Source organism: Carcharodon carcharias, chromosome 2 (assembly GCF_017639515.1).
Source record: "Carcharodon carcharias isolate sCarCar2 chromosome 2, sCarCar2.pri, whole genome shotgun sequence".
NCBI classification, from domain to species: Eukaryota; Metazoa; Chordata; class Chondrichthyes; order Lamniformes; family Lamnidae; genus Carcharodon; species Carcharodon carcharias.
Window position 1 is genome coordinate 27272881 of NC_054468.1, and position 23947 is coordinate 27296827.

Consider the following 23947-nt stretch of genomic DNA (forward strand, 5'->3'; position numbering starts at 1 on the left):
TAGGCAGAATATCTTTTTGGCTAGGTGGCAGCATCCTGTTAGTGGCAAATGCTGTAAAAAAGAATATCATTTTTCCTAATATTACTATGGGGGATGTGTGTGTGTTATGTGTGTGTGTGACTAATTTAATTAAACTCAAGACAGTCGGACTGCAAGGCTTGAATCATCAAAGGCTTGAGGTGCAAAAGCAGTTATTTTGGGATGGGAGCTAAGATGAGATCCCAGTCGATACAGTTTGAATGGAAATTTACATTAGGAGATAAGTGAGAAGTGAATTGTTAGCTGTTTGAATTTCAAAAGAGGCATAACAGGAAGCTTTACAACTTAAGAACATAAGAACAGAAGAAATAAGAGCAGGAGTAGGCCATTTGGCCCCTCAAGCCTGCAGGGCCATTCAATAAGATCAAGGTTGATTTCCCCAGGCCTGAATTCCACTTTTGTGCCAGCTCCCCATAGCCCTCAGCTCCCCGATATTTCAAAAATCTATCTACCTCCTCTTTAAATACTTTCAGTGATCTGCCCTCCACAACTCCCTGGGGTAGAGAATTCCAGACATTCACTACCCTCTGAGAGAAGAAATTCCTTCGCATCTCAGTTTTAAATGAGTATCCCCTCATTCTGTAACTACGTCCCCTGGTTCAAGTTTAGGGGGCTAATGCAAAATCATAAATAAATAAGGCAAAGTTATTAAGTGTATTTTTCTCACAAGTGCTGACCATAATGACAATATGAAAGATTTTTATATTCTGGGAAAGGTGACTTCCAAAGAAAGTTTGGAACAATGGGTATAAAGGTCAAAGGGGGATAAAATATATTTAAGGAAAGATTGAAAGCTGTATGAGAGTGGGCATATGAGATCTTGAAAAGTGGGCTGTGTAAAGACAGACTTGTGAAAAGCAGCCTCTATCCAACCCAGAGAAGTGTTTGCTTGTTCCAGAAAACAAGGTTTTGTTACAAGCCTTGTATTTCCATTCTTTAGTGAGAGGGAACGGGAAGCCCTGTGAAATACCTCCCTGATAGCAACAATGGGTACCTTGTGGTAATATTGCCGGATGTTTTATAAATTAAGAATCTACTTGGACTGTTGCTGGGAAAAACATGTTTATTTGTGAGTCTAGCTAAGTAGGAATCATTTGGGAAATGTAAGACTAAATTTAACTGTGTAACTGTGATCTTGTGTTTTTAAGTTTTCTTTTATTAATAGATGTTTTAATTTAATATTTAAAATCTCCAAAGTGGTAGTGGGCTCTTTACTTCTGACTTAGTACACATACCTTCCCGTAATAAAAATATAAATTGCAAATCGTTGTGATAGCTTGGCCAAGTTTTCCTTTGGGATTTGGTCAACCTGGCAATTATCACCTGCCATATCATAACAATACCACTCAGGTTGCTACTGCCTGGTAGTAGCATGAAACAGCTAGCTTCACCTGTTGCTCAAATTTTTTGAGATACCTTGCCCTTCCAGGGTAATCTGAGGTAGACTGGGCACTTTTCAGGGCCAAAATTGACAGCCTTAGGTCCATTAATGTGTTTGCGCGATATACAGCGTGAAATGATCTGATCAAGTAGCCACTATCCTGCAGGATTTCTTTAATATGCCCTATTTCAGCATCAAGCTTGCATAGTGAGAAAATGGCTTGGGCCCTATTTGCGAGGTTGCCAAAAAGGCCAATCTTATAGCGCATGGAACTACAAGAATCCTAACGTGTGTATTGGCCAATGAAGGTAGGCTTGTGGTAGACCATAGTAGAGAACCTCTTGGTAGATTTCTCAACTCATAAGACAAGGAAAGAGCGTTCATTTAACTGCTCCATTTCAAAACTGAATTTGAGTGCAGGCTGGAGCTCATTAAGACATGCAAGGAAATTACTATATGTTGCTACAGATTTTCAGCTACACAAAATAAGTGATAGCCATTCACTGGTTCATTCCTCAGGACAATGCCTTGACCAATCAGAGTCAAGCTGCCTGGTTTAAATTTCAAACACTGCTTGGCAGTTTACTGTCAGTCACCATTAACTGGTGCATTCTCCATGGCAACGCCTCTACTAATCAGAGTCTACTTGCCAACCAATGAACACTCTTTTCTTATACAGTATGAAGTTGTTGCTTCCCCTGACATTGGTATTTTTGCAATTGGCCTGATGAGTACAAGATGAAAAGCTTCGACAAAATGTCTTTTTTCAGCAATACTGAAGATGGCTTTTTTGACAACTAACACAGAAAGAGCTAACAGTGCAGTATGACAATCTCATTTGGATGGTCCTTGCAGCAGCCGAGGGTGTTCATTCTGAAGTTCATTGTCCCAAACCTGAGGTTGTAGGATTCTTTCCTCAGACAACACAAATTCCTTGAGGTTGAAGCTGAATTCATGGCCTTCCTCAAGTGCAAAACTGTATAGAGTGCAGCATATTGGGAGTCATGTAATTTACATGGGTCTAATTAACTATTGCAGTCGTTCTGTTAAAACAGAAAATTCACATGCACAGTGTCACAAATTGATTGATGCTCCCATGCAAATGAGCCCATGGAACTTGAGCAAGCAGATTATCAATGCGGCCAAAAGATCTAAGAAGTTTATGTTTAATAGAATAATAGCACATAACCAACGTGAAATGCTGAAGTGCAAATTTTCTCAATCCTTTCATCATTGCAATGCATAACTGGCAATGATCATGAGGAATTTCACCCAGTAAGTTACATTAATGTTACATAAATTACTGCACATGTGAAGGACAAAATTCGAAGCTCATTCTACTGGTTAAGAATTTTGCCGTGTTGAAATCACAGGCAATATGGCAAGGGATTTAAAACCAGGAATGAGAAACTGGCCTTACACTAAGTACAAGCTTGGAAGGGAGCAAGAGGAAGGGTTTGTGGTTGCTGAGCAAGCTTCCTATGCATCGGGCGGCTGCCAATTGGCCACAACACATTTTATTCAGTGTGTATAAAGGGCAATCAGTAGATCATGCACTTCCAGGTCAGCATCCCACACTACAAGCCACACCTGCCATCAATTATGAGGCCAGTTAAGGCCATTAAGAAGGCAATTAAGAAGGCTGACAACAAAATGGAGGAGTTGAGAAATGTGCTGGTGAGCTAGAGCAATATGTCTTCAGTGTAGATGTGAAAGATGACAGCACGTCATTGGAGGATTTCACTGAGGGGCAACAATGTAGATGAGAAATAGGAGGGAGTCAAGTATTGATCCTTGTGGGACTCCAGAGCTAACAATGTGGGAGAAGAGAAGGCCTAGCATAGATTGGATTATAGGAGGGAAGCCAGGTGAAGACAGCCCACTCAGCTGGACAATGAAGGAGAGGCATTAGAGAAGGGTGGTCAACCATGTCATAAGGCTTCAGAAAGGTTGAAATAGCTGACGAAAACCACAGAGTATCCTCTTTGCAGCAGCCCCACACTAGCCCTTCAGTTTCATTCACAGCACCTTTGCTGCTGGCAAGATCAATATTTCAATATTGGCGACCCTGATTCTGAGGATAACGTGGTTCAGAAATAGCAACCAAATGCCCCTTATCTCCTGGAGACATTAGATTAGAGCCAAAGTATCATGGTCAAGTAAAAGTTAAGTATAAATTGCACTCAATTACTGTAGTTTTAATAAGTTTCTGATATATTTAAAAGTGGTAACGGAGTGCAGTTTAATCAATACAGCTGTTTATGGGTTTCTCACAAAAAGTCAACGTGCAGAATTCTTTGCTGAGTGGGCGGGCACAAACCTGACCTGCTCGACTGTAAAATAGAGTGATGATGTCAGCTGAGTGTCCTAGCATCATTGCACACTCACGCGATATTTCGATCAGCGGGCGCTAGCAGGAGTCCAAGCCATACCTGCCATCAATTATGAGGCCAGTTAAGGCCATTAAGAAAGCAATTAAGCTGTATTTTACATTGCCCGTGCGATTTCACGCTCATTGCACAGGCAAAATGGGCAGGCAGGTAGCCAACAATTTGCTAAGCCTCATCCAAGGGTGGGATAAAAAGGGTCAGCAGCTTTGGCAGTGTGAGTAGTGAGGAATTTTGGAGATAGTTTGCTGCTGGTTGCTTATTGGTACCTGACAGCTTCATCTCTATTCAGGGCTTCATTCTTGGCATTTCCAGGCTTCATTTCAGGGCTCATTGATGTCTCCAAGGCCTCCGTTTGGACCCTTCCAGGCATCAAGACATTATGGGGATTGTGCTGTCCGCTGGTGCAACCTCCTCTGAGGAGGAAGAGAGGGGCAGAAGGGAGAGGAGGAAGCCTCCACGGGAGGGAACTATGGGAGGAAAGGCACAGACACAAGGGGTGCAGGGCCAGCAGGAAGCCCAAGGTGGAAGGGGCCACAGAAGATGCCACTATCCTGCTGCCAGAGTTTACAGGCGGCAATGCAGCTGCCTCAATATATCCGAAGTGCAATGCCGAAGGAGGCTCTGCCTCTTAAGGGAGACCGTGACCTCCATTTTTCAGATGATTGGGCCTGAGATCAGCTCTGACTGTGTGGGTGGACAATCCATGCCAGTGGCTCTGAAAGTCACAGTGCCCTCACTTCTATGCCTTCGGCTCTTTCCAGGGGTCAGTTGGGGATCTATGTGGAGTGTCCCAATCAGCTGTCCACAGTTGCATCAAGCTGGTGACAAAAGCTCTGTTCAAGCAGGCACTGACCTTTATTCTTTAACATATGGGTGAAGCCAGCCAGGCTGAGCGAGTCAGAGACTTTGCGTCGATTGCTGGGTTCCCCTGCGTCCAGGGTGCCATTGGCTGCACACATGTGGCCATCAAGACGCCAGTGGGTCAGCCGAATACCTTTGTCAACAGGAAGGACTTCCACTCCATGAACGTGCAGATAGTGTGTGATCACAGGATGCTGATTCTACAAGTCTGTGCAAGGTACCCAGGCAGCTCCCATGACGCTTACATCCTGAGAGACTCCTAGGTGCCAAGGCTCTTCAGTGCTCCAGCCTGACTGGATGGATGGCTGCTGGGTGACAAGAGCTATCCATTGAAAAGGTGGCTGATGATGCCTCGTCACCACCCAAGAACAGAGGTAGAGAAACGTTATAATAGGAGTCATGCCACCACAAGGGCGGTGATAGAGAGGACCATAGGTCTTCTTAAGATGTGCGTCTGATGCCTGGACCGATCAGGGGGTGCACTACAATACCCCCGAGATTGGGTGTCACTGATGGTGTCACTGATAGTGGTTGCATGCTGCGCTTTCCAATATCTGGCACTGGCAAGGGGGGACCCACTGAAGGAAGAGGATATTGACGGAGCTGTGCAGGCCACTGATGATGAATCCAGTAGTGAGTCAGAAGAGGAGAACACTAAGGGTGTGTTGTCAGACCTCTGAACCTTCGGGGAGGCAGAGACACCAGGGATGACTTGATCCAATGCTCCTTCAGCTAGGCTACTAAAGATCTGCTTCCACCTCATGCCAGGGCCCCTGCCTCCATCCTGGATGTCTGAAATGACCCTTTGATTTGCACCCAAAGTCTGCTCAATGCCTGTGCAATAAATATCTAGCCACTCATGCCCAGCTTTACATACTGGCATCCCTGCACCAGAAAGAAGAAAGATGAAGCATAATCAGGTCATCAGAATCAAAGCAAATTTAATGTTATTGTCACCATTACTGGTGTTGATGTCCACACCAGCAGACATATAAACCAAACATAAATGAACAGAAAATCACCCGTGAACTTGTGCTCATGGTGCTTTTAACTTACGTTTCCGAATGCTACATCTTGAGTGCCCCCCACCGCACCCCACCCCCTCGCTGGCACCAGCATTGGAGGCGGCCTGCTGACTCTGCTCTCTTCTTGGCCTTGATGACCTTGGTGGGCGTCGTCTGGCTGGTGGAGCCTGTGCTGACCCCACCTGGGACAGAGCGACCAGTACCACGGCTGGCATTTCCCCAGTCATCAGATGCCATGGTCACTGGTGGAGGGGCGCAGGAGCTGCTGCCGTCATCCAGAGCGTCCTGAGAGAAGCCCGCACCTAGCTGGGATACTGGGTGGCCCATCCACCCACCTCCCACATTGGCACTGATCATTGGCACCCTTGAGGTCCTCGCGGGAACTGCCACACCTTAACATGTCTGCACACTGACCCACGCCAACACGATACTCACCTTTCCTGAGCGCAGCGGGTCATTGAACCTCTTGTGGCACTGCACCCATGTGCGCCGCACCACATCATGGCTGCTAACCAGCTCTGCCACCTCCTCCCATGCCCTCTTTGTGAGGTGCGGTGGCCTCCTCCTGCCAATTCTGGGGCCAAGGGTGTCCCTCCTGGCAACCACCTCCTTCAGGAGGACCACAAGACACTCATCCAAAAACTGGTGGGCCGAGTGCCCGCCCGACTTGCCCTCCTTCGTGGCGTCTCCAGCCACACTCGCACTCACTTTGTCAACGCAGAACAGACGTTCTTCCGTGGCAGCCTTCCAGGGACTGCCTGGGCCGTTTTCAAACCGGCCACTGGGGTCGCCATTGGGCCCAGTAGCTGACAGGCCTCCGCCCCCCACTCAGCCCTTCTGACCAGTGGGGAGCCGCGTTGCACGCTGGGCGGGCCTTAATTGGCCGGGGGCCAATCGCGGGTGGTTGCCCATCTCCCAGCTGACCCCAGGCCTGCCAACTACACCCGCTCGCCAAACTCAAAATTCTGCCCAACGTTTTTAATCAGAATGTCTAGCCCTGGCCAGTTAACACTCACATTTCCCCCCCACCTTTTATTATTCATTCTAAAACACCCCCAATCCTCTGACTTACTGCTATTCTCTGCAACATTATAAATCTCTTCTTTTAATCTAAAGTATCCTTAACTTCCTTAGTATGCTACGGATGTTTCTTGCTGAGTTTTTGTTATTTTAATGGAATGTATTTTTATTGAACAGTTTGAATTGTTCCTTTAAATATATGCCACTGTTTATTTACCACCATACCTTTCAGTCTATTTACCAAATCAATCTTAACAACATCTCCCCTCACACTAAAGTAATTGGCTTTGTTTAAGTTTAAGATTCCTGTTTGGCACTTTAGCATGTTGCTTTCAAAGTTAATATGGAATTAAATTGTGTTATGATCACTTTCAAACATTTGCTTTTAAATGGACACAACCACTCCTTCATAGTCATATAAAGAAAAACTTACATTTTTATAGCATCTTTCACAACCTGAGGATGTACTGAAACACTTCATGGCCAATTACGGTGAGTACTATTGTCACTGTTGCAATATATGTTTAACAATCCTATTTAAAAATTAGATTGATAGGATTGAGTAGAATGTAATTATCCCCCTGCAAGTAGAAAGTTTCTGCAAATGACATAAATCAGCAGTCTTTCAGCTTCTTATGCTTCCACTTTAGCTCTGTCAGCACCACACTGATATCCATATTCCGTCTTTGTTTGTATTAGTGTCATATCTTCACATAACTCATTTCCAAATGTCCATTATTGGTCCTCGACACTTTCCCTTCAATTTTTCCCACAATTGAGAGTTTCTGCTGATTTAACATTCTTTGGGGATAGGGGAAATGGAACTGGTATGATTATATTTCTCACATTCCCTGAGAGAAGAAGGTTGTGGAAAATTTACATTCAGCTGCTCTCTGGATTCTCAGACAAAGAGTTACAGAGCAGCAGTGACCAGGCGGCAAGATAGTTGCCTATCACCTGGACTGATGAATGTTGCAGGAGACCACATAATATAAGACAAAACTAAAATTGGACAGAAATTAATAACTAAACAGCAGAGATGCTGAGTCAAAGGAGAATACAATCTTTTTTTTATTCTTACAATCATCTTTTCTCCACAAGGTTAGGCAGCAACAATTTCAATGTGTATAACATGCTCGCAGGATACTGATGAGCTGGGTCCCCTCAGCCTGGAGCTTCATTATTTTATTCCATGTCTATTTAGCTTCCATGCATCATTAGTCAAATCAATGAACCAAGGCTCCAATGGGGGTTAAATGGGACACCTGTCAGTTACCTTTCTTATACCAAAACCTTGGGACAACAATTTTGTTTACTTGTGTTAAAGGAATTGACAATATTCTCCCAAGTGAGGGATCATGATTGTGTCAAAAGGAGCAATTAGCCCCTGAGCAATTACGTAAATAATGGATAAAAGGAAATAAATTGCATGAAGAACATATACCAACATTGATTGCGATTTCCAGCGAGATTGTATTGAATAATTTTTTGAATATAGTTTTGGGAAGAAGAGAATAGTGGGCATGTAAGAGATTAAAACATTCTCTCTACCTTTGCCTCCTCTGCACAATATTAATTAGGCAGAACAAAAACAGAAAATGTCAGTCTTGAAACATTAACTCTGTTTTTCTCTCCGCAGATGCTGTTAGACCTGATGAGTCTTTCCAGCATTTTCTATTTTTGTTTCAGATTTCCAGCATCCGCAGTATTTTGCTTTTACCTAATTAGGGAGAAATTTGTTTGGGCTGTTTTCAGAGCCTTAGATCTCATGGTAATAGAGATGAACTGCTAGTGCCCTCCACTCCTCCAATGTCCAGCTTGCCCAATGTCAGCAGCAGCTTGCAAGTTCATGCAATGGGGTCGAGGAGAGCGGGATGTAAGTTCACTGAGCAGTGACCTGCTGTAGTGTCCTATGGAGCCAGGCAGCTCTTTTCAATTACACTGGAGGATTTAGTTTCTTTTGGCCCCAGTAAGGATCACTGGTTAGATCACTGTGAAACCAGAAAAACTGGTTGGAACTTGCATGGCATGTGTTTCTCCTAGTTTTTCCCAAATTTTGAAGAAGGATGAAACAGGCGCAAGACCTTACTTTGCATTTTTAAATTGGGTAAACACTGATTTCATTTGGCAGCCTGGGGTGCCTAAAAAACAGAGAGGACCGAGTTAGTGGCGGTCATGCTGCCAGCACAGGACCTCACACCCAGACATCAGTAACTGTTGTGCTCGTTTTACACCCAAGAAATGGGTGAAGTATAAGTTCAAGCCCAGTCTCCCTCGCAGGCATTCTGTCCCCTCCTAAAACTCCAGGCATTATCTGTTCATTTTGAAGAAGCTCTCTTAAAATGATTAATAAAAAGAAAAGAAAGATTTTCATTTATATAGCACCTTTTATGATCTCAGGACATTCCAAAATGCTTTACAATGAAATACTTTTGAAGCGTATTCATTGTTGTAATGTCAGAAATGTGGCAGCCAATTTGGGCACAGCAAGGTGATAATAACCAGATGATCTGTTTTTAGTGACTTTGCCTGAGGGATAAATATCGGCTAGGACATCAGGCAGAACTCCATCGATCGTCTTCAAAGTAGTGCCATGAAATCTTTTACGTCCACATGGGAGGGCAGACAGGTCCTCGATTTAATGCCTCATTCAAAAGACAGCACTTCTAACCATAGAACACTCCCTCCATACTGCACAAAAGTATCAACCTAGATTTTGTGCTCAGTTCCCTGGAGTAGGACTTGAACCCACCACCTTTGCAGTTAGAGGCAAGCATGCCACATTAAGCCCACACTTCTAGTGCTAGGTCTTCTGTGAGAACTTCACCACAAATATGCAGAAAATATAACTAATGTTTGTCTGAAACACCGAAAAACAGTGGTGCCTGCAATTTTAACCTTATGATTTGTTTAATTCCTTGTGGCTAGACTAGAATTTCCACACTTTTTTGTGAGAGAAGAAAATAAAGTTAGGAGTGCATTACTTAATTTTAATGGTCATTGCATACTCGCAGATGAACACAGTTGTACCTTGACAAATATTAAGTAACCATTCACACTAAGTAATATGTTTGCTTTGAGTTTACTCATTACATCTGAAAAATTAAAATAAAAGCTTACCAGTCCACAAAGCTGCTCCCAGTTTTTATCTTGCATACACCTTGCAGGATCTGGAGAAGGATTTTCTCCTGTGCTGAGCAAAACCTCTGGGTTTATCATCTTGTTCCTGTCCACAACTTGTGCAATTTTCTCATTGGTTTCCTTTATTAATATCATTAATATTTTCAAATATTCTGCTGCCTTTTGCTTGTAGTCAAGTTGTATTTGACGACTAGGCTGTCAATTCCCATGGCTCTATTATAAAAACAAAAAACTGCGGATGCTGGAAATCCAAAACAAAAACAGAAACAGAAATGCCTTGAAAAACTCAGCAGGTCTGGCAGCATCGGCGGAGAAGAGTACAGTTGACGTTTCAAGTCCTCATGATCCTTCAACAGAACTAAGTAAAATTAGGGAATTTTACTTAGTTCTAATTTTACTTAGTTCTGTTGAAGGGTCATGAGGACTCGAAACGTCAACTGTACTCTTCTCCGCTGATGCTGCCAGACCTGCTGAGTTTTTCCACGTATTTCTGTTTCTGTTTTTGTTTCCCATGGCTCTATTGTTGTCTTCATGCTTGGGATTGTTTATCAAAAAGATATAAACCTTCTAGCCAGCATCTCTTTTACTGAAAAGAATTAAGCTCATTTTCTCTAAGCTAAATAGCATTGTCCCTGCAAATTCTGCAAATTACACAGCTGGTGGAATTTCCATGTCTTAAAGAGTCAACAATGTAACCTCTGACTCACTGTAAAACATAAATGGTTATTGTACCATTGTTGCTCAGATACAAACTGTTCTCCTTGCAGAACTTCCCCCATGGCAGTATCAGCAAAAAGAGAGGGCAGGTGCTAGAGTGGGGTATTTCTAAATGGGAATGCATTGTTCTGGGGAAAAAGCAACTGATGGAGGAACTGCCAATTACTTTACTTACCAATGAGAAATGCCAGAGAAGAAGTTTTGCATTTAATGTTTTGTTTCTGTAACAAGCAGCACCATTAACTTACTGAATACTGTGATTAAACCAAAAGCTTTTCTTTGCTGATGTGTCTTTCTATTATATTCAGAATAGAAAATATTGAAACAAGACTAATTTTATATACCAAGAAGTTGTTTGCAACATGGAGTTGAATATTTTCAACATGGTTTATGACCTGGCTGTCTTATTAACACCTCAATTAAGCTGCTTTTTGTGTTACCTAACTGGAGTTTTATCCGAATTTAATCATTAGCAAGCTAACCAACCATCAAGAGGCCACGATGATCCTTATTATACTTGGATATCAATAATTATTAATACACACAGCCATCTTGTTTAAAATTAATTTTTCATCCTTCAGTCCCACTGAACTGAGCACTATTATTTGAATGAAAAAGCGGGTGGTCCGGTTTTCTATTCCACCAGTGCTATCCTTTTGCCACAAATTGACCATCCCACTACTATAATAATGACTTACATTAATATAGCACCTTTAATATAGTCAAACATCCCAATATGCTTCAGAGGAGTATTATCAGGTCACAGGTCACCAAAAGGCTTGGTTAAAGTGGTAGGTTTTAAGGAGCCACTTAAAGGAGGAAAGAGAGGTTGAGAAGCAGTGAGATTTTATGAGGGAATTCCAAAGCTTAAGGCTTTGGTAGCTGAAGGCACAGCTGCCAAAAGTGGAGTGATGGAAATTGGAGACGTGCAAGAGGCACAATGGAAGAGAGCCAAGATCTTGGAGGGTTGTAGGGTTGGAGGAGGTTGCAGAGTAGAGAGGTGGTCAGGTTGGGGGAGTGGTGGTGAGGTCATTTAGGGATTTGAACATAAGCATGAAAATTTTAAAATTGAGTCCCTGCCAGTTGGGAGCCTGATGCATTAGTCTGATGAAAGATAGAAAACAAATCACATACAACCATACTTTGGTAAGCAAAAATGGTTCCTTTAGCTTTCATCAATGGCTGGAGTGCAATATAAAGATGAAAAGTCTTGAGCAAATATTCCCATTGGTAGAACACCATGCAATAGAATCTATTGCTATTAGAGTCCATTGCATTACCAGGCTATGAATAATGAAATGAAACTGTCCAATGTTTACCTGCAAACGGGGGTCCCAGCAATGCAGATACTCCATTAGCGCAGATGATGATACCATAAGCATTGGCAAGATTGCTTAGTCCCACCAAATCTTCAGTTACACAGGGCATGACTGAAAAATACCCACTGGAAAATCCAATCAATGCACATACAATGGCCAGATCAATAAATGTGTGCATGAGTGGAATTATCAAAATGCAGATGCCAAGACAAAAGTTAGACAAGAGTAATACATTCCAGGCACTGACAAATGGGAAGTCGCAGATTATACCCAGGATCACTTTTCCAAAAATATGGAATATAGCAATGATTGAGGTTAGAGGAAGCTTGTCATTTTCTGAGGATAAACCATACTGTTTTACAATCTCTGGCAGATAAATAAAGGGTATAACAAAACTACAGTAAGCAAATAAAGCCCAGAAAATGAACGCTACAAAAACCTTATTTTGGAACAGGGATTCACCTCCGAAGTAGCTTGAATACCAAAAGTGAAATCCTAGCCTCACAGAGTTTGCACACTGGCTAAGTGTTTTAAAGAGGCTTAACGTATTCATGTCCTTAAAGATTATGTCTTTAGTGTCTTTATATTTCCATTTAGTTTCTGATGCGGTTGTCACACAGTCTCTGTTTGTATTTTCTTTACAGCCCTCTGCATTGTTATCAGTCTTCCTTGTTTCAGCATTTTGGTTGTCACTTGCAAGCGCTGTGTGATCACTCTCAGGAGGCTTCCTGTTCCAGTTCTGCATATCACGTATCTCTGGTACAATTCCTTTGTTGGATGAAAGTGGTCTTAATAGAGCACCACAGACACACAGGTTTAAATTTACTGCTCCATGAATCAACATTGTACCTCTCCATCCAAACTCAGCAGAGAGGGTTTTAAGTAAAATGGTTACAAGGAAAGCTCCGAACCCAGTGCCAGTTGTGCTTATTCCCTGTGCCAGTGCTCGTCGCTTTTGAAAATATTGTCCCACCATGACTATGTTCGGCAGGTATGCCAAACCGTTGCCAATCCCTGATCATACAGTGAAGAAAAGAAATGTTAGTTCAACAGAAAAATCTATCTGGATTCTTTCAAATGGAATCTTCTGAACATGATCGATATTGTTAGCATAAACTAAAAAACAATGAAAATGCATAAAATATTTATTATTATGCAAAAACCATTCTGATCCGTCCATCTTCCCTTTTTTCTACATCCCTCCCCCTACCCTTCTGCCACCATATCCTCGTGGTCCAGTCCATTGCTCAGTCAGGATGGTCAATAACCCCCTCAGATTGTACAAGTTGTACCCCTTGGACGATCTAGTAGGAAATGAACATTATTGCAATGTGAGCATTGTTCTTAGACAGTTTATCTGGACAGATCGTTTGAAAGAGCTAAATTCTGTATTCGAATGGTTTAGGAAACAAGAGTATGTCCAAAGTTATTTATTTTACTTCTCTTTCAAGTATTTGAAATAAATATTTCTGTATCATGGTAATGGAGGGACCACGTTCAAACAGGATAAAAAGTAAATCTAGTACAAGTATAGCAAGAAAGATCAAACATGACAGAATAAAGAATTTTCACTCAACCCCCAGATAACTCATAATTGGAGATGGTTAAACTAGCTTAGCATGAATTATTATACCAATGATTATGAAAGACCGTATAGACAAATGCTTAAAATGCACTCACCAGTCACTACTCCGAATGAAATAAAGAGATAGTAAACACTTGTTGCATATGCACTCAGTGCCCAGCCCAGTGTGGTTATTATCCCTCCAATTACTGCTGTTGTGCGACATCCACATGCATCCACAAAAAAACTCACAAATGGACCTGTGCAGCAAAGGGAAATACCTAAATTAACTAGGCAGAAAAGATAGCAAACAGATTGGTGGATCAATATTATGTATTGAGATGTATAGATAAGTTCCTTAAGGCAAAGAGAGGGTAAATAATAGAGTTTCATGGATAGATAGATTAAAATTAAACTGAAACTGAAAAGGGGGCATGTGATAAAATTTGAGATAACACCACTAAAGATAATCATGAGGAATTATAGAAAGTATAATAAGGAGGTGCATAGAAAGATCGGGTAGGGTTAAAAAGGATTATGGAAAGACAAAATCCGAGCAGCTAATCTAATATTGAATGATAAAGGGTTTTGTAAGCACTCTCAGTGGTCGAAGAGAATGTAAGACCACTTAAGGATGGAGCCTAATTGATGAGGATGAAGATATGGTGGAGGTAATAAATATTGTCCATTGATTTTTACAAATTACAATGGAAGTGGAAATGTAAGTGTGCCGGAGGAAAATAGGCAAAGCTGTTACTGCAACTGTAGAAAAGAAGTTGGTTTCAAAAAGAAATGAGCAGAACTCCAGTGGAAAAGGCATTAGGACTTGACTGGTACTCACTGAGGCCGATGCAAGAAGTCAAAAAAGAGGGGATAATGAAGGCTTTAGGCACAATTTTTCAATCAACTTTAAATATGCAAAGTGTGCTCTGGAAGCGGAGAGGAACCGATATAACACCTTTGTTCAATAAGGAAGAGAAAGATAATCCAGAAAATGACCTAGATAGCTGTCTGCATTTCTGCAGCTATAGGATATAACGAATATCAGTATAATTGATTCTCAGTAGTAGCTGACTATATTACAATTCCATAATGGAATTTTCTAAGTGACACTGGAGCAAGTGAAATGCATTCTCTCTCACCACCGACATCTGAGGTTGAATGTAGTCCATTGACAGAATGAACATCTCCACACTTGGTCGGCTGAAAGGATCCTAAGATAAATCTGAGGCTGTTTCAACACAAGTTCCAGTGGGAGTGAGTCTTAATGGGAGTTTACCTAAATCGTAAATGTTCCTAACCAAAAGTTAGCATAAATTTGGCACTCATTCAGAGAATCAATATGGATAACTGTTCTCAGGATGCTCATGTAATAGTTTTGCTATTGTACACAGTGTATATAGATGAATTGGACTAGGGTGTGTTGTTCCAAAGCTGGGATTGTGATACATTGCTGGCATTTTATTGTATGTCTGCAAGTGCAATAGTGAGCTTGGAATGCTGCAAACTGTGTCCAAGAAGTGGAAAAAAAATGTTCCAGTCCTAAATACCCACACCCTGCCTTAATAAAGACAGAAAATAAAGTGATACAAAATACATAGGAGCAAAATCATTGGGAAAATCACAGGTAAATGTTGATAGTTTACTTTCAGCTCTTTCGGAAGCAAGGGTTTGAAGAGAGGCGCGCAAAGTTTGGATCTGTAATGCCCTTTTTTGGGTGCTGTGAGTGTCCTTAAAGGTCCAAAGTCATGCTGGACACAATATTGGTGAAGGCGCTACAGTGCGTGATGAATATCTACCAGAAGTATGCAGAGTGGGCGGATTGTGACGTCAATCAGCATGTAAAGTTGATTTGACACCGGCGCTGACATTTTGGAGCTCAGACGTCAGCCAATGCTGTCTCTTAATCATGCACAGTTATATATGCTCTTAGCTGCAGGAAGGATCACTCCACCATCATCAGTACTATTTAAAGACATCATCTGATTGATTTTTACTGTCTGTTGCTACAATTGTGCAAGTCTTTGGTACTTTCTAAAGTTCTTTAACATTGCTAATGTCTAGAGGGAGTGGTGTGACAAGTGCTGAGAGACTTTGTTCTGATTCTAACGTTTCTGCATATACCAGTTGCTCTCAGAAATGGGTGCACAAAAAGGCATTCCTCTTGGAATACAGCATAGCTGAAAGAATAAACAGAGATAATGCAGAGCAGGACAGGCTGCCGAAAGCGGGAGGAGGAGGGGGAGAAGAATTCTCAGCAGGAACCATATTCACCTCGGATGCACAGAGAGCAATTCTCCTGTCTGAATCTCAGCAAGGAACAGTGTGTCAGTAAGGATGACCTCACTGGAATCCACCAATTGCTAAAGCTTCAGCTGCAGTCTCAGAGTAAGGCAAGGATAGCATAGCTGGTGGATGCCATGGTGACCATGGCAATGAACCTTTGTGTGTTGGGATGAGAAACATCAACAAGGACACTGGCAGAGTGGCAGACAAATGTTGTCATCTTGAGAGAGGATGGCAAGTTAATGCACCATAAGGTCGTTACTGCCTAAAATAGCAAGATTGTTGTATGATGAGAGATTGGGCCGACTCGGCCTGTATTCACCTGAGTTTAGAAGAATGAGAGGGGATCTCATTGAAAAGTATAAAATTCTGACAGGGCTGGATAGACTGAATGCAGGGACGACGTTTCCTCTGGCTGGGGGTCTAGAACAAGGGGTCACAGTCTTAGGATACGGGGGAGGCCATTTACGATTGAGATGAGGAAAAACTTCTTCACTCAGAGGGTGGCGAGCCTGTGGAATTCTCTACCACAGGAGGCTGTGGAGGCCAAGTCACTGAATATATTTAAGAAGGAAATAGATAGATTTCTGGACTCTAAACGCATCAAGGAGTATGGGGAGAGCATGGGAATATGGCGTCAAGATAGAGGATTAGCCATGATCATATTGAATGGCAGAGCAGGCTAGAAGGGCCAAATGACCTACTCCTGCTCCTATTTTCTATGTTTCTATGTTACTCATCTGAGACAGTACCTCAGTAACCCTAAGATAAAAGCAAAAAACTAGTTATTTGTTGGAGGACAGATTGCTGGATTGCTGTGACACCCTGCAAAGTTTCTTTAAGCACTGGTAGCCCCAGCCACAGGGCAGCTGTCTGAGTTTGCACAGCTTCAGCCTGAGCTTCCCCTGCAGCACTCAGACGTTGGGTGGCTGCTTCTTGTGCTGCAGCAGAAGCTGAGACATCGGCCGTCAGACGCTGCATCGTGGTTAGATCCACAAGTGTGCTAATAGAGTTGGCCACCACTTCCATGCAAAAAAGGCTGGACTCCAAGCCTTGTTCAAAGTTGGTGCCCAATCCTGCATGCTCCTTCACATGCACACAACCTTCCTGGCAGACCTGCCAATGCACTAAACATTTCATTGCACATTTCCATTGACTTTTTTTTGTAGCTGTGGGATTGGAATCCCCTGCAATTGGACTGTATAAAATGTGAAGGAAGAACCCCAAAAACCCTACAGGGTACTGTGAATGAAAGCCCAGCCTCAAAACAGAACACACGGAGACAGGGCTACATTGTGGGGCAGGGGTTAATCTCAGGCATTCCAACATCACAACAGAACTGATACTATTAAAAGGACTGGAATTTAAGACAACATCACAGCAATGAACACAGGATAACCACCATCATGTAACCTAATTAAGAAATGAAAGAGGCCATTGTCACAACCAAATGGCCCCAGACAACATCTGTTCACTCCTGTCACGAAAGGAGAGAAACCTTTCACATAAAGATCAGCTTTGGAGCCAGAGAGACCTCATCTTGGTGGGATTTATTGTTTTCAACATTAGCACTGAGTAGGTCTGTCTGGAACAGACTTGAAGGATAAAAGAAGGTGCTAAGCTCTAACCATCCAGCAGGACGGCCTCAGGAAATGTGTTCGTGATATTTCGATAGGGATCATCATAAAAAGGACACAAGCAAATGATTTGGCACTGCAATCAAGAAGGAGGGTCAGGAAGGGTCAACCTGGCTCACGGACATACAGTCCTCACTGGAAGGACCAGCCGTGTGTTGGGGATTGTAAGTCCTTTCAGTCATATCATGGTGATACTGGCCTGAAAGTTTTGGGCTGCAGTCAAGAAGGAGGGTCAGGAAGGGTCAACCTGGCTCACGACCTACAGTCCGTACTGGAAGGAACAACACTACGGAGGATTGCAAGTTTCAGCCAAATCGTAGTGATATTGGTCTGAGGGTTTTGTGAAGGTTTGGGGCAAAAACTTGGTGTTTTTTGGCAGTACCTTGTAAATCGTTTCAGCCATATCTTGGTGACATTGGTCTGAGAGTTTTTTCTTAAGGTTTCAGGATGAGACATGGGGCAGAATCTTCTGTTCGGGGTGGGGTCGGGGCCCGCTCGCCAACGCGCAAAATGACACTGGGTGACGTCGGGCATGCATCCCAACGTCACTCCCGGTCATTTAGATTTTCAGTTCAGCATGTCCGCCGATCTGTCAAAGGCCTATTAAGGCCATTAAAAAAGTAATTAAAATGATTAATGGATCTGCCTGTCCAACCTTAAGGTTGGCAAGAAGGCCGGGAGCCCAGGCTGGCTTCTGAAAAAACAAAACCTCATCCAGGGGCAGGACGACGTTTCATGGGGGTATTAAAATTTTTATAAAATGTTTAAATAAAAAGAAAATGACATGTCCCAGCTCATGCGACAGTGGCACATGAGTGGACATGTCAGTAATTTTTTTCCCCTCCTTTACTGAAATTTTCAAACCTGAGCTGATCTCCCCAAGGCAGCACTTTACCTTAAGAAGATCTGTGTGCTTTTTCGTGCGCATTCATTATTGGCCCGCCCACCTAAAATAGCGACACACTCCCGACCGGAGCGCTGATCGAGAACCCGCCCACCCATGCCCGCTCCCGCACACCTCCCACAACGGGGGGAAAGTGTTGCTCATGGTGTTTTGCCTGTCTTTTTGTAAGTTTTAACCGCGTCGTGGTGACTTTGTGGTGGGCACTGGGAATAGGTTGCTGTAAATTTATTGTTTTGTACTGTGGGGTTATGGGTGATTCAATAAAGCAAATGTGAATTATCAGAAGGAACTTGTCTCGCTGGTCATTCTGTTCACTTGTGAATCTGGTGTCACGAACTTGAGTGTGGGGAGGGTCTCTGAGGGAAAAGGGGAACCCCTACAGAATTGGCAACTGGGGCAGGACACCAGTCGGTTATACGGCTGAACAGATGGCACCGGGGACAAAGTGGTGGAGGAAAAGTGATCCTCCCACGACAATGGAAATGAGGGTACTGAAGTACAAGTGTGAGAAGCTAAAGCCACATGAGGCTTGGTTAAGGGGAATAGCTAATTCAGAGGATCCATTAGGATGGGTCGACGGGTGGACTGAATCATCCCAAAGGCGAAAGAAGATAGAAAAGGCAGTGTGGTTGTATGGATATGGCCATCAACACCAGTGTGAAAGATCAGTGTGAAAATATTAAACTCAGACCTGATCCTGAGGAAACAAGCCTCAGACCGACAAGCAATAGTTAACCATTTGAAGGAACCTGAGGAGCTAAAGACAAAAAGAGTCACCGAACAGTCAGGGCATGAACAGACCATGAGCTATTATCAGGGCCAGGTCAGTAAGGTAGAGGAAGAGGGAAATGAGTATCAGAGGTTATATTATGAGGTCAAGGCACAGGCTCAGGACTTGAAGACGAAGAGCGAGGGTATGAAGGAGGCTTATCATTTGGTAAAGGAAGGGAACAGGGACAAGGTGCCTTTTGAAGTAGAGAAGTTGCCTTTTTCAGAAAGTCCCTTTTTCAGAAGTTGTGTTCATTCAAGAATGGATGGAGGAGAAAAAGCTAAGAGCTGAAAAGGTAACAGATCTTTTGGTTAGCGCAGGTTGTTGTGCTGAGAAATGTGGCAAGGTTTTTCGGGAGTCAGAGAATGTAAGATGCAGGGCAAGCGAGAGAATTGGGAACTTAAAAGGGGAAATGGGCAGGCAACAGGCACTGGCCCCTGCTGAGATGAGAAGACATTTGCTCCTCTGTCAGCAAGACCCATGGTCCAGCTGTTTGTGTATGGTTGAGATAAAAGAGAAACTTTGGGATCATGGAAAATGGTTAGGGGAACATAAGAAATTAAATTGATATGCCCACAATCTAGTTAAAATGCTGTGTGAATGGTAAAAGAAATCTTGTGGGCAGAATTTTCCCCCCGTCGGAGGGGATGTTGAAGAGTGGGCGCCTGGAAACACGCCGCCAATCGGCGCCCCCAATCAGGGACGCGCCACCATTTTACGTGGGCGGGCCAAATGAGGCCTGCCCAGTGTGACATCCGCATGGAAGCGCTCTGCACACCCTGTGCGGGGATGGGGGGGTATCCCTAACCCGAGAGTGCGCTCCTTCACGCATGCACACGCAAGAGCCCATTCATCTCCCTGAGGTTAAGTGCTGCCTCAGGGAGATCAGCTCCACAATAAAAAATATTTAAAATAGAGAAAAAAAAATCCCTGATATGTCCCCTCATATGATACTGTCACATGAGTTGGGACATGTCCATAACTTTTAATTAAACTTCAATTAAATTTTTTTAAAGTGAAACCTCACCCCGCCACTGGATGAGGTCTGATGCTTTCTCTAATTCCCGCAAGGGCCCCCGGCCTGTCCACCAACCTTAAGGTTGGACGGGCAGGTCCATGAATTACTTTAATGACTCTGTCATTAATTGACCATTGACAGGTTGGCAGGCGCGCAGCTGGTTTTGCTGAGCTCCCGCCTACCTGAAAATTTAAATAGGGTGCGGTGACATCACCACATGTCATTTTACATGTCGGTGAGTGGGCCCCGCCCCCTGCTCACCAGCGGGAAAATCCTGACCTGTGTGTAAATGAGTGGATTCAGTTTCTGTCTGTGTGTTTTAATAGAGTGTCTTATTTGAATGTGTGCGTCTGTGCTCCAGTGCCTTTCAATAAGTGGATGTTGGAAGCGTTAAATCCAACTGTGTTGTACGCTTGTGCTGATTGAGAGAGTGAGTGGGTCTCTTTGATTTCTCTATGGGCAGAATTTTCTGGCTGACGTGTGGGTGGTGGAGAGCACACATCAGCGCTTAAACTGTCGCGCGCTGACATCGTGCGAGCGTCCCGTATTCAGTGTGCGGCATCGCAATGTTTAGGTCGGCGGGTGCGCTATGCAGTGAGACGCGTGCCTGCCATTAATTAAAGGCCTCACTGAGGCCCTTAACTTGCCAATTGTCAATGATCTTGAGGGGTCTGTGCAAACTTCAGGTCAGCGCACAGGCCCAACGGGCAGGCGGGTAGGAGATTTTTTATTAAAACTCATGCTCTGGCGGGATATGTGGGCTCAGAGGGGTTGTTCATGTTTTACATGAAGTTTTAATTGCAGAAAGTGTTTTAAACTTGCCTGTGTGATTGTTAGCAGTTCACATCAATTTCCAAGAGCTTTTTGTGAACCTTGAAACCAGTCTGCAGACAGTAATATTTATCGGGCCTGCAGCTTTCCGGAGGCCTCCATTTAGCCTGGGTATGGGTTCTGACCTCTCCACTGGAGGCAGCTCTTCTGAGGAGGAAGGGAGGGATAGAAAAAGGAGGAGGCCAGGACTGGACAATCAGCCTCCAGGGGAGCCACCTTTGGGAGGCCAGGCGCAGGCACAAGGGGCACAGGGCCAAGAGGTTGTCCAAGGTGGAAGGGGCCGCAGAAGACGCCACTATCCCGCTGCCAGGGTAAACAGGCGGCAAAGCAGCTACCTCAATATGACTGAGGTGCAGTTCCAAAGGATGCTCCATCTCCCAAGGGAGACAGTCAACTATATCTGTCAGACTGGCCCTGAGATCTCCCCTAACTGTGTGGATGGACATCCCATGCCAGCGGCTCTGAAGGTCACAGTTGCCCTCCACTTCTATGCCTCTGGATCCTTCCAGGGCTCGATGGGTGATCTGTGTGGTGTCTCCCAATCAGCTGTCCACACTTGTGTCAAGCAGTTAACAGACACTCTGTTCAGACAGGCATTGACCTTCATCTGCTTCGGCTGGGACCAGGCAAGCCGGACACAGCGAACCAGAGGCTTCGCGGCGATTGCTGGCTTCCCCCGTGTCCAGGGTGCAATAGACTGTACACATGTGGCCATCAAGGCACCAGCAGGTGAGCCTGGTGCCTTCGTCAACAGGAAGGGCTTCCACTCCATGAACGTGCAGATAGTGTGTGATCACAGGATGCTGATTCTACAAGTCTGTGCAAGGTTCCCAGGCAGCTCCCACGATGCCTACATCCTCAGACACTCCCAGGTGCCAGGGCTCTTCAGTATTCCGGCTTGGCTGGATGGTTGGCTGCTGGGTGACAAGGGCTATCTCCTCAGAAGGTGACTCATCCAAGAACAGAAGCTGAGCAGTGGTACAATAGGAGCCACGGCACCACAAGGGCTGTGCTGGAGAGAGCCATAGGTCTTCTCAAGATGCACTTCCGTTGCTTGGATCGCTCAGGGGCAGATTCCAGTACCCCCCCAGATCACGTCTCTCTGATAGTGGTAGTCTGCTGCTCTCTGCACAATCTTGCGCTGGAAAGGGGGGATGCAGATGAAGACCTTGATGCCCTGGATGAAGCTGCACATGATGAATCCAGCAGTGCCTCAGAGGATGAGGAAGCTCAGGGCAATGATGAGGGGCAGCACACCGACCCGCTATTACACCAAGGAGGCAGGGACACCCGGGACAATTTAATCCAACGAACCTTCAGCTAGCTCCACACACATATGGATCAGCAGGACCAGCATTGCCTGGCGCTTCCACACATGGCACTTAGGTGCTACATCTTCCACCTTATCAGCTGCAACTAAGGGCTTAGAACAGAAACATCAATGTCCACTCAAACACTCATGATATGTCTGTGAAAATGAAAAATGCAGCACAAAGGCGACACCCTCAGCCGTGGTCAGAAAAGTGGACTTTATTCTGTCCAACATAAAACAGAAATGTCTCTACGACAAACACAAGTATTTGTTCCTTAATCTAAGGCCAACTTAAAATCACCAATGACATACCCGTAAAGTGCCTAAGGTGCCTTAGCTTTCGTTTGCGGGTGCTAAGTCTAGGTGCCGCCCCATCGCTCAGGGTGGCTTGTGAGCCAGCCTGCTGACTCTGCTGTCCTGTTGGTCTCGATGACCTTGGTGGGCATCCTCTGGCCTGTGGAGCCTGTGATGGCCCCGCCTGGGAGGGAGTGGCCAGTTCCAGAACTGGCACTTGCCTAATTGTTGCAGCCTCATTGGATGCAACGTTGACTGGCAGAGGGGCAGAGGAGCTGCTGCCCTCATCCAGAGCGCCCTGAGAGGAGCTCGCAGTGACGACAGGCAGCTGCTGCGCCAATGTGAGGTCACATTGGACCTCCCTGCTCACCGCAGATGGTTGGGCACCGAGGGCCGATGCTTGGTGCCCAGAACATCTCCCACATTGGGAATGACCACCCGTGGCCAGTACCACTGTGAGGGCTTACAGATCAGAACGTAACCCAATCAGAAGATTCTCCATCCGATTGAACCCTCTCTCCAAGAGAGTCACCAATCTCTCAGTGGAGGAAGCATGAAGCTCTATCCTGAGGTTCATGCCTTCACTGACACTCTGCCTGGACTCCTCCACCACAGAGACCAACTGAAGCACACCCTCATGCAACCCTGCCAGATGCAAATGCGATTCCTGCCGCTTGTCCTGCAGCTGCTGCATTGGTGACAACTTCAGAGGAACAGTCATCAGTGCCAGACTCAGCATGTGCTTGGTCCCCTGCAACCCTCCGGCTGCTGGCACCATCAGCACTCTCTGTCCTTGCCATCTCCTCCAGCGCTTGTGAAGTGCCCTCTCCACTGTGACCTGGGACACTAGCCGATGTTAAACTCCCCACCGAAGTGTTTGTGTCTGCGCTGGTGCCTGGCTGGCTGAAATGATGTGCCACAAGTTGCACATCTTGGCCCTCAGGTGTGGAGGGTGGGCCGTGGTGCCTATGGGTGCGCCATGTGATGGTGATGCTGAAATTAACAACAAGGACAGTGCATCAGTTAACGTTTAGTCAGTTAAACCTTTCATCCCTTTCCCCCCCAGCCTCATAAGTTGCTCACCCTTCAAGACCCTAAGGAGACGAACATTGGTGGGGTGGAAAAGAGTCAAGAGGAGGCCCAAACATTAGACGCGCATACAGACAGGCTGGTCAGATGGCCTCAGGAATGCCACATGCCATGTTATGTACCTTTGGAGTGGGGAGAGTGCAGAGGTACCTGACCTGGATGCATGCTGCTCTGGGTAGTTGCGGGGCTGAGGAAACATCACAAACACTTGCGACATTTGCCGTGGATCACAGGAGATTGACAGGTCACATTATTGACCTTCATACTGTTAGGAGGGGCATAGACCGGGTGGGAAGAAGGCAACATTTCCCCTAGGTACAGGGATGAGTAACGTGGTGGCATTTATTCAA

At 44.7% G+C, this 23947-nt stretch overlaps 1 protein-coding gene across 1 annotated transcript in view; it reads right to left on the reverse strand.

The window, feature by feature from the left end:
* Nucleotides 1-23947, reverse strand: part of LOC121287103 (monocarboxylate transporter 14-like) — a 49386-nt gene that overhangs the window by 11348 nt on the left and 14091 nt on the right. Inside the window, exons 2-3 of the mRNA XM_041204651.1 lie at nt 13574-13717; nt 11894-12907 (exon numbers count right to left, since the gene is read on the reverse strand). Coding sequence (XP_041060585.1) covers nt 11894-12907; nt 13574-13717 — 1158 coding nt within the window. The remainder of the gene's footprint in view (nt 1-11893; nt 12908-13573; nt 13718-23947) is intronic.